The sequence below is a fragment of the Bufo bufo genome, chromosome 8 (genome assembly GCF_905171765.1).
Source record: "Bufo bufo chromosome 8, aBufBuf1.1, whole genome shotgun sequence".
Taxonomy (NCBI): domain Eukaryota; kingdom Metazoa; phylum Chordata; class Amphibia; order Anura; family Bufonidae; genus Bufo; species Bufo bufo.
The window spans coordinates 165,111,372-165,125,869 of NC_053396.1; the positions used below are offsets into that span (position 1 = coordinate 165,111,372).

The 14,498-nt window shown below is 39.4% G+C and overlaps 1 protein-coding gene across 3 annotated transcripts in view; it reads right to left on the reverse strand.

Moving 5' to 3' along the window:
* The window catches only part of DOCK11 (dedicator of cytokinesis 11), a 291,743-nt gene that overhangs the window by 194,265 nt on the left and 82,980 nt on the right, over positions 1 to 14,498 (reverse strand). For all 3 annotated transcript variants that reach the window (XR_005774010.1, XM_040406100.1, XM_040406099.1), the window contains exons 16-20: positions 6,377 to 6,453; positions 4,089 to 4,273; positions 3,513 to 3,578; positions 1,797 to 1,889; positions 1,533 to 1,656 (exon numbers count right to left, since the gene is read on the reverse strand). Coding sequence is in view for 2 of the 3 variants with exons in the window: in XM_040406100.1 (XP_040262034.1) it covers positions 1,533 to 1,656; positions 1,797 to 1,889; positions 3,513 to 3,578; positions 4,089 to 4,273; positions 6,377 to 6,453 (545 nt within the window). In the remaining variant the exon portion in view is untranslated. The remainder of the gene's footprint in view (positions 1 to 1,532; positions 1,657 to 1,796; positions 1,890 to 3,512; positions 3,579 to 4,088; positions 4,274 to 6,376; positions 6,454 to 14,498) is intronic.

Consider the following 14,498-nt stretch of genomic DNA (forward strand, 5'->3'; position numbering starts at 1 on the left):
TGAAAAAAATTGCAAAAAAAAAAAAATCTCCCCCATATGTTTGGTATTGCCGCGTCCGTAATGACTCGGACTACATAAGTATTATGTAAATTATCCCCTACGGTGAACGCCATAAAAAAAAAAAAAAAGACAGAATTGCAAATTTATCCTTAGTTGCCACCGAAAAATGTAATAACAAGCGATCAAAAACCATCATTTACTCCAAAATGATACCAAAGAAAAATACAAGTTGTCCCGCAAAAATCAAGCCCTCGCACAACTCCATAGAAAGAAAAGTTATGGGTCTTGGGAAGCGGCAATGTAAGAACAAATTTGTCTTTTAAAAAAAAGGGTTTTATTGCAAAAAAGTAGTAAAACGTAAAAAGTATATGTATTTGGTATCACTGTAATCGTACTGACCCAGACAATAAAGATATTATGTTACTTATACAAAAAAATTACTTAAAAACGCAGTGGCAGTATTGCAGTTTTACCCATCTCCCTCCCAGAAAGAGTTAATAAAAGTTAATCAGAAACTTATGTGTATCGTAAAATGGCACCATTAAAAACGACAACTTGTCCTGCAAAAAATAAGCCCTCATAAAGCTATATAGATGGAAAAATAAAAAAGTTATAGCTCTTGGAATGCGACGATGAAAAAAAGAAGAAAAACGCTTGGTCAGTAAGGCATAAAACAGGCTGCTCACTAAGGGGTTAATGGCCTATCCATAAGATAAACCATAATAAATATTTGGTCCACAGGTTATTGACTTCTGGAAACCCCCAATCAGTTGAACGAAGGGGCAATTGCACTACAGGATAGGCCATTGATATTTAAGTCTAAATAAAGCCCCTTTAACACAGGACTAAATGCAAAACCATGAGGTAGCCAATAATTGATTTTGTTTTCACTGCATGTGTGAACTCAGTCGGATGTTCTATGGGGGCTTGTTGGCATAATAAGGGGTGGAAAGGGTCATCTGGTCAAAACCCCTTCCTCACTTATTGCAGTAGAGAGCAACTTTCAGAGTGGCACTTGGTTCTGTAAGACCTCGGGGCATGTGCAGCAGACGCCTGTTGTTTTCAGTGAGTACAGTACCTGTAATACTTTCAGTCCCCTACAAAAAACTCAGTGCTAACGCAACGGTTTGCTAATAGGTGGACCTCCAACATCAAGACTACCCCATCAACCAACTTCTTCACTTTGGACTTCCCTATTATTTCTCCTTTGAAACACTGATCCGGAAAAAAAAACGGATGACATCAGCGTGACATCCGTGCTGCATCCGTTTTTTTTTTTTTGCGGCTCCATTGTAACAATGCATGTCTTTGTCCGCAAAACGGACAAGAATAGGACATGTTCTATTTTTTGGGGGGAACGGACTTGCGGACATACGGAAACGGAATGCACACGGATTTATTTCCGTGTTTTTTGCGGACCTATGAAAGTGAATGGTTCCGCATACGGGCTGCAAAAAAAACGGCATGGACATGAAAAGAAAATACGGTTGTGAGCATGAGCCCTTACAATCACTTTTCATGCTGCCTTTTACCTGGTGTTTCAGCATTGTCATGCTTCTTACTGCTTCCCTTCGAATTGATGTCACAGCTGACATGAAAAAAGCTGAATAACAAATGATGCTTCTGGTCAAGATGTAAAGGAAGCTCAATTTTTATCTGGAAAAAAAGTAAATTAAAAAAAACATGTGCATGCGCTTTTCGAACATTGTCATTTATGGCACACAATGGCAGCATTTACTACCTGTTCTACAAGGTGGTCAGCAAGGAACTGACTGCTGTGATACAAGAATACTCACTTCATCATAGAACTCTGGATTTTGGTTATGGTGCAGGACCACAGCGTATGCACTTGTGGTAAATACAGGTCCCCCAGGCTTTCCATAAATACACTGCGGCCAACAAGAAAGCAAGTTACTGAGGATTATTTTCTAACCTATGTAAGACACAACGCACATATAGAGCTTGTGGGAAATGTGATTAATCTTCTACATCAAAGTGACTTACTCCCTGCATGATGCAAATTTACAATCATTAAAGGGAACCTGTCACCAGAAAATCGCTTATTAAGCTGTTCAGAGTACTTTATAGTGCTACATAGTTGTGTCCTATTGCACTTTTTCTTCGTTTTCCAGCATTTAGCCTCATTGAGAAATCAATGTTTTATTCAGCTGCTGCCCCGTGCTTCAAGTCAGGCTTGAAGTCAAGGGGGCAGCGGCCTAGTCGTCTCCAATCCTGCTCTCCCCGCCTCCCTGGTTGACACGCCGCATCTCAGTGCCGGGACCGTGCTCTCAGCCCGCATGCGCAGTAAAGGGCTGCTGTAGCGCGATCCCGGCTCCAGCTCGTACACTCAGCCGGCTTCAGTCTCGCTACAGCGCATGCGCCCGCTCTGTATGCGCAGGTAGAGAAGATGCCGGGCGCGGGCGCGAGTATGTAAGGCTGGCGGGCGCATGCGCTGTAGCAAGACTGAAGCCGGCTGAGTGTACGAGCCGGAATCGCGCTACATCAGCCCTTTACTGCGCATGCGGGCAGAGAGCGCGGTCCCGGCACTGAGATGCGGCGTGTCAATCAAGGCGGCGGGAGGCGGGGAGAGCAGGATTGGAGACGACTAGGCCGATGCCCCCTTGACTTCAAGCCTGACTTGAAGCACGGGGCAGCAGCTGAATAAAACATTGATTTCTCAATGAGGCTAAATGCTGGAAAACGAAGAAAAAGTGCAATAGGACACAACTATGTAGCACTATAAGGTACTCTGAACAGCTTAATAAGCGATTTTTTGGTGACAGGTTCCCTTTAACAAATATTTTTTTGTATTATTTCAAAGCATCTAAAATGAAAAAGGAAACAACTTTGCAAGTATATAGTGAGAGACTGCAGCACACTGAAGTCTTCAAATGTAGAACTATTCACCAAGATGAAGTGCAACGTTTCAACCTAAATAGGTATTTTTCAAGCCTTTTTAGGTCGAAACGTTGCACTATCTTGGTGAATAAACCACAAGTTCTGCAGTTGAAGACTTGAGTGTGCTGCGGTCTCTCACTATATTCTAGATAACGGGGGTATTTGGTCTGATACCTAACACCGCGGGCACCACCACTTTTTGGCTTTATTTTTAACCCGTAAGTGCTGCTACAAATTCAGCTATTTTTTGTAAGATAGCTATTTATTGAAATTTCATATAATTTGGCTCCTATGTAGCTCTATGCATCTCCATGGTAACAGACTACACATAAACCTTGCGTAGTCACACTCCCTTCCAACTGTCCTCTTCTTCTTGCAACCCTACCAAATGAATAAAGAGCAAGAAGTGGGGGACAGATGAGAAGAGTTAGAAGAAAGTATGACTGCAGGATCAGTTTGTTTGCAGTCTGTTACCATGGAGACTACTTACAAAGTTGCTTCATGTTGTATTTCTCTTTGTCTTGTTTCTTTTAATGGTTGTGCACAATTGTGCCTGGGGTTGTACACATGTATTTATAATGAGTACATCTCTTGGAACAGATAAAACCACAAACCTTCAGAGCTGGTGCATCAGGCTCATCTGTGTCTCGGAATTCAATCTTGACCGCAATATTCCTAGCCTGAGAAAAAAATCACAACCACAATACATTAGAAGAAACCACACTTAAAAGGGTTGTCTCACTTCAGAAAGTTGCATTTATCATGTAGAGAAGGTTAATACAAGCCACTTAGTAATGTATTGTTATTATCCCTATTGCCTCCTTTGCTGGCTGGATTCATTTTTCCATCACCTTATACACTGCTCGTTTCCATGGTTACAGACCACCCTGCAATCCATCAGTGGTGGTCGTGCTTGCACACTGTAGGAAAAAGCTCCAGCCTCTCTGGTGGCCGGGACCATGGGAGTGCACATAGGCTAGTGCTTTTTCCTATATTGTGCAAGCACGACCACCGCTGATGGATTGCAGGGTGGTCTGTAACCATGGAAACGAACAGTGTATAATGTGATGGAAAAATGAATCCAGCCAGCAAAGGAAGCAATATGGATAGTAACAATACATTAGTAAGTGACTTGTATTAACCTTCTCTACACACTATAAACTATAGAGGACAAACTAAATACTATTTACCTTAGCAAATGATTTTTGGCTATCATACTTTAAATGTAGAGGATATACATAAAGATGGTTTCTGTAGGTAGTGAAGGGATAGCAATACTTTGTCACTTCTGGAACAAATTCCTCAACTTCCACAGCAATGTTTTGTTTCTCCTTGTCATATGGCCTAACGGGTATATATGATGATGTCACACAATCTGGTGGAGAAAAATCACGGAATAATCAATACATCCACTGCACATGCATTACACACAACTGAAAGCAGCTGTAAATGGGAGAAGAGCAAGAAGAGCAGTGGGACTGATAGATAACTTTGCAGAACGATGTACATTTCTATGATATGGAAAGCTGAAAGAAAAGTTACATCAGCATGCGAGAGGCTATCACTGAACATCTACTACAATATAAAAGATTGGCTGAAAAACACTACACATAGACATATTGTAGGGATAAAAATAAAAAATGCAAAAAGAAAATGACCAATTCTGTTACTGATATAGACAAGAATGTTGGCAAACCTGTTCTGATGAAAATCACAGAAATAAGATAATGCACTTAGTAAAGTAGATAGAAGCATTATATATGGACCAAGCCCTCACTCTGATGTTATAAAATCTGAGACATTTAGGCAATATATTTTGATCAAAACACATCTGTGCCCGCCTACCAAGCGCCAAGGTGGTCTCAGGTCAGGCGGTTCCTACGCTAAACCTACCTAAGCCATTGGGCTTCTATGTTCAGGAGCGCAGACGCCGCACATATGGTGTGCTGCTCCTAGTCACCTCCATGTGCATCAAGCAACCGATGGGAGGAGGAGCAAGCACACCCATATGTAACACCTAATCAAGACGCTCTATTGGATAGGAAGGGCAAAAGTGCAGAGGAATGCTACTCCTAAGATAAATAGGTGCGCATTCACACTTGAAGGTGCCACTCTCTCAAGCAAATACTACATAGACAAAACAAATCACTTACATTTCAACAAACTTTACATAAACTAATAGTACAGGTAAATAAAAAAATAAATTGTAATATATTGTATCAGAGAAAAGTGCCTCTTTCTCCCTCTAGCAGCTCACTTGGCCTTCAACTTCCCTCTCAATAGATGTTTATGAGAGATTGTAATCCGATCCTTCAGCAAGTTGACTAAGTCTGTTTTGGTCTCTCAAGACAGATTTAGAAGGGAATTCACAATGAAGAACCTGATAAGTGGAAAAAGGGGCATTTTCTCTAATAAGGTATAACACAACATTTCGTATATTCGCCTGCACTATTGATTTATGCAAAGTTTATTGAAAGGTTACTAACCGTATAAACAATAATCATTATGTATATGGCCAGCTTTACTTTTCTGCTACTGTGTTATAAGTAAAAGTAATAGAATATATTTTTTAAAATTACAAGGATATTTATAAAACTAGCAATTTCCCAAATTTAATTTAGTCAAAAAACGAATAATTCGTTCATATGCCAGGTTGTCAGGAGAAAGCCGTGTTAGCCCTGTATGTTACTAAAAAAGAGAAATCCTACTGAGTATTCTTAATTACACACTATTAAGGTATATTAACGATCACAAGATGTGGATACTTTTTGTAAAAGTAGTTAAACTAATTAGTCTTTCTCATAAAACATTCATTTTCTTTGCATCTGCAGTACTAATGGTTGTTTTCCCCAGAGAAGATACCATAGTCTCTGCAATTTGCTCTGTTGCTTTCTAAATAATGGACATATGCTTTATAAATAGGTTGAAACATGGGAAATCCATGAACTTTAACAGAGGTCACGTGAAAAAAATATTGAGAATATCTTATGTATGGAGGAAATATCAACTTTAGTGTAACATAACTAAAAGATGACGACTCAAACCAAGACTAAATGTATCTGTCTCTCAGCAAAAAAAATAATAAAGGGGTTTTTGGCATCCAAAATAATCAGGGGGAAAAAATGGGGGGTTCACTGTTTACCCAGACACAGCATCGTACATATGGCTGTGGCTGTGCCTGGTACTGCAGCTCATCTGCGGCCCTTTCATTGAGTTGTTTAGCAGGGATGTAGGGACTTTGTCCAAATTATCAGGAATTGGACAAAGTGTTGTGCTCAGTTAGTTCGACAAGATCTTCTTGGTAAGTCAGCGACTGCAGCATCAGCTGCGGCTGTTCTACAATCCACTGCTGATGTTCCAGCTGCCGGCCCCCATGTGAACATAGCTTATGATGCCCACATTAATAGATAAGAGCTAGTGTGACGTCTCTTGCTGTAATATCACAGTTGCTGAAGACATTTTGTTGTGAACAACATACTTGAAAAGTCGAGTGGAACACAGTCTACAGTGACATCCAGGTGTCCAGGTATAATCTGGAGCTTGGTCTTTTCTGGTCTGTGTTGGGAAAATATTATTAAAAAAAACAAAAAAACATTACATTAGTTTCAGATTTAAAGCATCAGCTAAAAGAAGGTGATGATGCAACTTTTGCAAGGCTGTCCCTAGAAAATGACTTCTGTTTGCTGCTAAAGTGAATCAGTCAGATCACCAATATTACCTTTTCTGAGAACAGCTTAGGACCGAGGGAGACACTAAACTCTAGGACTCTGGTTTTCAATGATCTAACTACATATTTTCTCGTAGAAAGCTGTTTAAGGCTCTGTGCACATTGTGTTTGAGCCTTACATAGGCATTTACACAGTGAAAAGTTGCGGATGTATACATCAAATATATCCTTATGGCTGTATTCACCTGACAGAGTCCTAAAGAGTGTCATTTTCTCTTTGGGATGGTAGACGTCAGTATATCTATTTTCAACAGTTTTGAAAAGAGCAGCAGAGCATGCTTTCCTACACAGAGGGCCACAAAAAAAATATATACTGTGCAATTTTTTTTACAGTGGAACCCAAAGAGCAATGTATGACGCGGTGTGCCTGTAGAGTGGCATAAATCAGAACATTTCGTTGGAGGCATACTGTACCCACGAATGCCTCAGATACAATGTACATATACAGTGTAACTGTTGACAGGACCCACAGATAAAGCATATGAGTCTAGCTTCCCCTCCCTTACACAGTGATGCTATCAATCCCTGTCCATGGGTGAGGGATCGGTGAGCTTTTTACATGAAAATACTGAATCACATATATTACACATTTTACCATCCCCCCTAATTTTTTTGTATAGAGAAAACCCATTCTGCAGTGATGTATAGAGATTGTCATTGCACGCAATGGTCCCTGTCTCCATTTTCTTCCATACTTGTAGGATGAAACCAATGTGAAAAAAGGGAGAACGTACAAACTCTACGGAGATATAGCCATTAGATTCAGAACACCAGTGCTAACCACTGAGCCATTGTATTGCCCCTTTATTTTGCACTGCGCTCAGCACAGACAGATCTACGTATGGTACTTTAAATGCTATGTGCACCTTTCACATAATATATATATATATATATATATATATATATATATATATATATACAGTACAGACCAAAAGGTTGGACACACCTTCTCATTCAAAGAGTTTTCTTTATTTTCATGACTATGAAAATTGTACCTTCACACTGAAGGCATCAAAACTATGAATTAACACACGTGGAATTATATACATAACAAACAAGTGTGAAACAACTGAAAATATGTCATATTCTAGGTTCTTCAAAGTAGCCACCTTTTGCTTTGATTACTGCTTTGCACACTCTTGGCATTCTCTTGATGAGCTTCAAGAGGTAGTCCCCTGAAATGGTTTTCACTTCACAGGTGTGCCCTGTCAGGTTTAATAAGTGGGATTTCTTGCCTTATAAAAGGGGTTGGGACCATCAGTTGCGTTGAGGAGAAGTCAGGTGGATACATAGCTGATAGTCCTACTGAATAGACTGTTAGAATTTGTATTATGGCAAGAAAAAAGCAGCTAAGTAAAGAAAAACGAGTGGCCATCATTACTTTAAGAAATGAAGGTCAGTCAGTGTCACCACCAGACATCTGAGAAGCTCTAACAGACGTCCTTCAGAACCTCCTCCTTGAGGTTCCTTTTGTTTTGCTTTCATTTTCTCATCTCGTTAGCCTTTCTCAGCTGTCATGTAGTTGCACTGATTGCATCCCTTTAAATCCCTTCCCATACTGCATCACTTTGCGGTTTATACAACTTCCTGGAGTGTATACATGCTGGATGCTACTACTGAGTCTTCTACAGATAAGTTTTGTTCATTCATTTGTATTTCCCTGTTTGCTGGATCCCAGGTGACCCTGACTCCCTCCGTATCAAGTGTAGGAAGCCGGTGGTCGTGTCCCCTCACTATTATAGGGTGTTCAGGTGTTATACAGTCGAGGTACGAGGATATGCGATCATCTACCATTGAGATTTTTGCATATGCTGAGCAGTTAGGGAGAGAGCCAGGTCTGTTGCAGGGCTATCCCTTTGGTTCCTTAGTTTTGGATCCAGTCAGTCGGATCTTCATTTTGTGTCTTCTAGTTTTCTGTACACCTTCCGTGACAGTCAGTCAGCTGAAAAATTGGGAAAACTTTGAAAGTAAGGGCTATTTGACCATGAAGGAGAGTGATGGGGTGCTGCGCCAGATGACCTGGCCTCCACAGTCACCGGACCTGAACCCAATCGAGATGGTTTGGGGTGAGCTGGACCGCAGAGTGAAGGCAAAAGGGCCAACAAGTGCTAAGCATCTCTGGGAACTCCTTCAAGACTGTTGGAAGACCATTTCAGGGGACTACCTCTTAAAGCTCATCAAGAGAATGCCAAGAGTGTGCAAAGCAGTAATCAAAGCAAAAGGTGGCTACTTTGAAGAACCTAGAATATGACATATTTTCAGTTGTTTCACACTTGTTTGTTATGTATATAATTCCACATGTGTTAATTCATAGTTTTGATGCCTTCATAGTCATGAAAATAAAGAAAACTCTTTGAATGAGAAGGTGTGTCCAAACTTTTGGTCTGTACTGTATACAGTACAGACCAAAAGTTTGGACACACCTTCTCATTCAAAGAGTTTTCTTTATTTTCATGACTATGAAAATTGTAGATTCACACTGAAGGCATCAAAACTATGAATTAACACATGTGGAATTATATACATAACAAACAAGTGTGAAACAACTGAAAATTTGTCATATTCTAGGTTCTTCAAAGTAGCCACCTTTTGCTTTGATTACTGCTTTGCACAGTCTTGGCATTCTCTTGATGAGCTTCAAGAGGTAGTCCCCGAAATGGTTTTCACTTCACAGGTGTGCCCTGTCGGGTTTAATAAGTGGGATTTCTTGCCTTATAAATGGGGTTGGGACCATCAGTTGCGTTGAGGAGAAGTCAGGTGGATACACAGCTGATAGTCCTACTGAATAGACTTTTAGAATTTGTATTATGGCAAGAAAAAAGCAGCTAAGTAAAGAAAAACGAGTGGCCATCATTACTTTAAAAAATTAAGGTCAGTCAGTCAGCCGAAAAATTGGGAAAACTTTGAAAGTAAGGGCTATTTGACCATGAAGGAGAGTGATGGGGTGCTGCGCCAGATGACCTGGCCTCCACAGTCACCGGACCTGAACCCAATCGAGATGGTTTGGGGTGAGCTGGACCGCAGAGTGAAGGCAAAAGGGCCAACAAGTGCTAAGCATCTCTGGGAACTCCTTCAAGACTGTTGGAAGACCATTTCAGGGGACTACCTCTTAAAGCTCATCAAGAGAATGCCAAGAGTGTGCAAAGCAGTAATCAAAGCAAAAGGTGGCTACTTTGAAGAACCTAGAATATGACATATTTTCAGTTGTTTCACACTTGTTTGTTATGTATATAATTCCACATGTGTTAATTCATAGTTTTGATGCCTTCATAGTCATGAAAATAAAGAAAACTCTTTGAATGAGAAGGTGTGTCCAAACTTTTGGTCTGTACTGTATATATATGTTTTACACATTACTTCATTTGAGTACAAAGCACTATGTTTCAGTCTGCAATCTTTAAAGGGCAGATTTGTACCTATGAAACTAGCTGAATGTGCGCTTGGCAGCTGAAGGTTGCTCTTTGAGGCTCATTTTACTATATTAAAACATTTTCCTCAGCAATGCGGACACATATGAACAAGGGACCAACACCGATGCCTTCAGCTGCCAAGTGCACATGTAACAGGTCAGCCAGTTTCACAGGTACAGAACTGCTGACAGATGCCCTTTGATCATCTACTTTCAGACCTCCTGATAATCAGTTTGCAACCTGCGCCTAGGGAACATGTCTCTCCCAGTAACACATGCTGGATATTTGTGGCCGTGAAACTGCTGTCTTCCCCTTGCATATGTGAGCTGCCCTAATCCTTCTCTCAAAACAACTGCCATGCACTTACACTATGAGAAGGGAGGAGGAGAGCAGAGAGAGCAGCGTTCTAATGGATTTGTGTCAGATTATGCAGCACCAGCCGCCAAATTAATAATATACAGTACACACACCATAGACTAGTTAGAAAGTTGCTTAATTTTGCATTTAGGAATTAAACAAACAATAAAAAAAAATCAGTCCATAGCCTTTCAAGCAAAAAATAAAAAATCAAGAGCGGGTTCTCTTAAAACTACATTTGTTAAACGTGGTATAAACGATGAAATATATAACAATTTAACTCCTTCTACCCCGAGCCAGTTTTCACCCTCCTGCCCAGGCCATTTTTTTGCAAATCTGACATGTGTCACTTTATGTGGTAATAACTTTGGAACACTTTTACTTATCCAAGCCATTCTGAGACTGTTTTCTCGTGACACATTGTACTTCATGATAAATTTGAGTTAATATATTTCACCTTTATTTATGAAAAAATCCCAAATTTACCCAAAAATTTCAATTTCTCTGCCTTTAAAACAGAAAGTGATACCTCATAAAATATTTATTATTTAACATTCCCGATATGTCTACTTTGTGTTGGCATCATTTTGGAAATGTCATTTCATTTTTTTAGGACATTAGAAGGCTTTTAGAAACAATTCTTACAATTTTTAAGAAAATTTACAAAACCCACTTTTTAACCACTTCCCATCTGGGCCCTTTGCCCTCTTCCTGACCAGACCAAATTTTGCAAAACTGACATATCTCACTTTATGTGGTAATAACTTTGGAACGCCTTTATTTATCCAAGTCATTCAGAGATTGTTTTCTCGTGACACATTGTACTTCATGATAGTCATAAATTTGAGTCAAAATATTTCACCTTTATTTATGAAAAAATCCCAAATTTACCCAAAAATTTGAAAAATTCGCAATTTTCTAAATTTCAATTTCTCTGCTTTCAAAACAGAAAGTGATACCTCATAAAATAGTTATTATTTAACATTTCCCATATGTCTACTTTATGTTGGCATCATTTTGGAAATGTCATTTTATTTTTTTAGGACGTTAGAAGGCTTAGAAGTTTAGAAGCAATTCTTCAAATTTGTAAGAAAATTGCCAAAACCCACTTTATAAGGACCAGTTCAGGTCTGAAGTCACTTTGTGGGGCCTACATAGTGGATACCCCCATAAATGACCCCATTGTAGAAACTACACCCCTCAAGGTATTCAAAACCGATTTTACAAACTTTGTTAACCCTTTAGGCGTTCCACAAGAATTAAAGGAAAATGGAGATCAAATTTTTAAATTTCACTTTTTTGGCAGATTTTCCATTTTAATCAATTTTTTTCTTTAACACATCGATGGTTAACAGCCAAACAAAACTCAATATTTATTACCCAGATTCTGCGGTTTACAGAAACACCCCACATGTGGTCGTAAACTGCTGTATGGGCACACGGCAGGGCGCAGAAGGAAAGGAACTCCACATGGTTTTTAGATGCCATGTCCCATTTGAAGCCCCCTGATGCACCCTTACAGTAGAAACTCCCAAGAAGTGACCCCATTTTGGAAACTAGGGGATAAGGTGCCAGTTTTATTAGTACTATTTTTGGGTACATATGATTTTTTGATCATTCATTATAACACTTTATGGGGCAAGGTGACCAAAAAATTGGTTGTTTTAGCACAGTTTCTATTTATTTATTTTTACAGCGTTCACCTGAGGGGTTCAGTCAAGTGACATTTTTATAGAGCAGATTGTTACGGACGTGGCGATACCTAATATGTATACTTTTTCTCATTTATTAAAGTTTTACACAATAATAGCATTTTTGAAACCAAAAAATTATGTTTTAATGTGTCCATGTTCTGAGAGCTATAGTTTTTTTATTTTTTGAGAGATTTTCTTATGTAGGGGCTCATTTTTTGCGGGATGAGGTGACGGTTTTATTGGTACTATTTTGTGGGACATACGCGTTTTTGATCACTTGGTGTTGCACCTTTTGTGATGCAAGGTGACAAAAATTGCTTGTTTTGACACAGTTTTTTTTTTTTTTTTTTTACGGTGTTCACCCGAGGGGTTAGGTCATGTGATATTTTTATAGAGCTGGTTTTTACGGACGCGGCAATACCTAATATGTATACTTTTTTTATTTGTTTCACTTTAACACAATAATAGCATTTTTGAAACCAAAAAAATGATGTTTTAGTGTCTCCATGTTCTAAGAGCTATAGTTTTTTTATTTTTTGAGAGATTTTCTTATGTAGGGGCTCATTTTTTGCGGGATGAGGTGACGGTTTTATTGGTACCATTTTGTGGGACATACGCGTTTTTGATCGCTTGGTGTTGCACCTTTTGTGATGCAAGGTGACAAAAATTGCTTGTTTTGACACAGTTTTTTTTATTTATTTTTTACGGTGTTCACCCGAGGGGTTAGGTCATGTGATATTTTTATAGAGCTGGTTTTTACGGACGCGGCAATACTAAATATGTCTATTTTATTTTATTTTTTCTATTTTTTTTTATTTTTTTATTCCTTACTTGGGATTTTTTTTTTTTTTTACATGTGAACCTTTTTTTTATTTTATTTTTTCAACACTTTATTTTATTTTTATTTTATTTTACACTTTTCGTCCCCCATAAGGTCATACAAGACCTCTGGGGGACATTTACTTCACTTTTTTTTTTTTTTTTCACTGTTGATTTCTCCTGTAACTGGGGCTGACATAGTAGCCCCAGTTACAGGACAAATGCACCCCTATAGAGGCTGTACAGCAGCAATCCTGCGCTGTACAGCCTCACAGCAGGGCTGATCGAGGTCTCTGAGAGACCTCACACAGCCCCTGCACTCTCCGGTCCCGGCGGTCACATGACCGCCGGGCCGGAACAGGAAGCGCACAGCGCTTCCTGCTCTGCAGACACGGCGCTCGGTGAGCGCTGTGTCTGCAGCGATCGTGAAGGCAGGGACACCTGGGCACTGTCCCTGCCTTATCTCTGGGTTGCCCTGCTGTCACTGACAGCGGGCAACCCGATCAGCAGCTGCACGATTAGCGTGCAGCTGCTATTTCTGACAGGACGTTTTAAAACGTGCTGTCAGAAATAGACGTCCACCCATAGGACGTTTATATCCTATGGGCGGACGTGAGGCGGTTAAGGACCAGTTCAGGTCTGAAGTAACTTTGTGTGGCTTACATAGTGGAAACCCCCCATAAATTACCCCATTGTAGAAACTACACCCCTAAAGTTACTTAAAACTGAATTTACAAACTTTGTTAACCCTTTAGGTGTTCTACAAGAATTAAAGGAAAATGGAGATGAAATTTCTAAATTTCACCTTTTTGGCAGACTTTCCATTTTAATCCATTTTGTTCTTTAACACATCGAGGGTTAACAGCCAAACAAAACTCAATATTTATTACCCTGATTCTGTGGTTTACATAAACACCCCACATGTGGTTGTAAACTGATGTACGGGCACACGGCAGGGCGAAGAAGGAAAGGAATGTCATATGGTTCTTGGAAGGCAGATTTTGATGGACTGGTTTTTAGACACCATGTCCCATTTGAAGCCCCCCTGATGCACCCCTACAGTAGAAACTCCCAAAAAGTGACCCCATTTTGGAAACTACAGGATAAGGTGCCAGTTTTATTGGTACTATGTTGGGGTACATATGATTTTTTATTGCTCTATATCACGTTTGTTGTGAGGCAAGGTAACCAAAAAATGGCTGTTTTGACACCGTTTTAATTTGTTATTTTTTACAACATTTATCTGACAGGGTACATCATGTGCTATTTTTATAGACCAGGTTGTGACGGAAGCAACAATATCAAATATGTGTACTTTCTTTGTTTGTTTGTTTCAGTTTTACATAATAAAGCATTTTTGAAAAAAAAATTATATTTTTGTGTCTCCATTTTCTGAACGGCATATTTTTTTTCTGCCGATCGTCTTGTGCAGGGGCTAGTTTTTTGCAGGAAGAGTTAATATTTTTATTGGTACCATTTTTGGGTACATATGATTTTTTGATCATTCATTATTACACTTTATGGGGCAAGGTGACCAAAAAATTGGTTGTTTTGGCACAGTTTTTATTTATTTATTTATTTTTACAGTGTTTA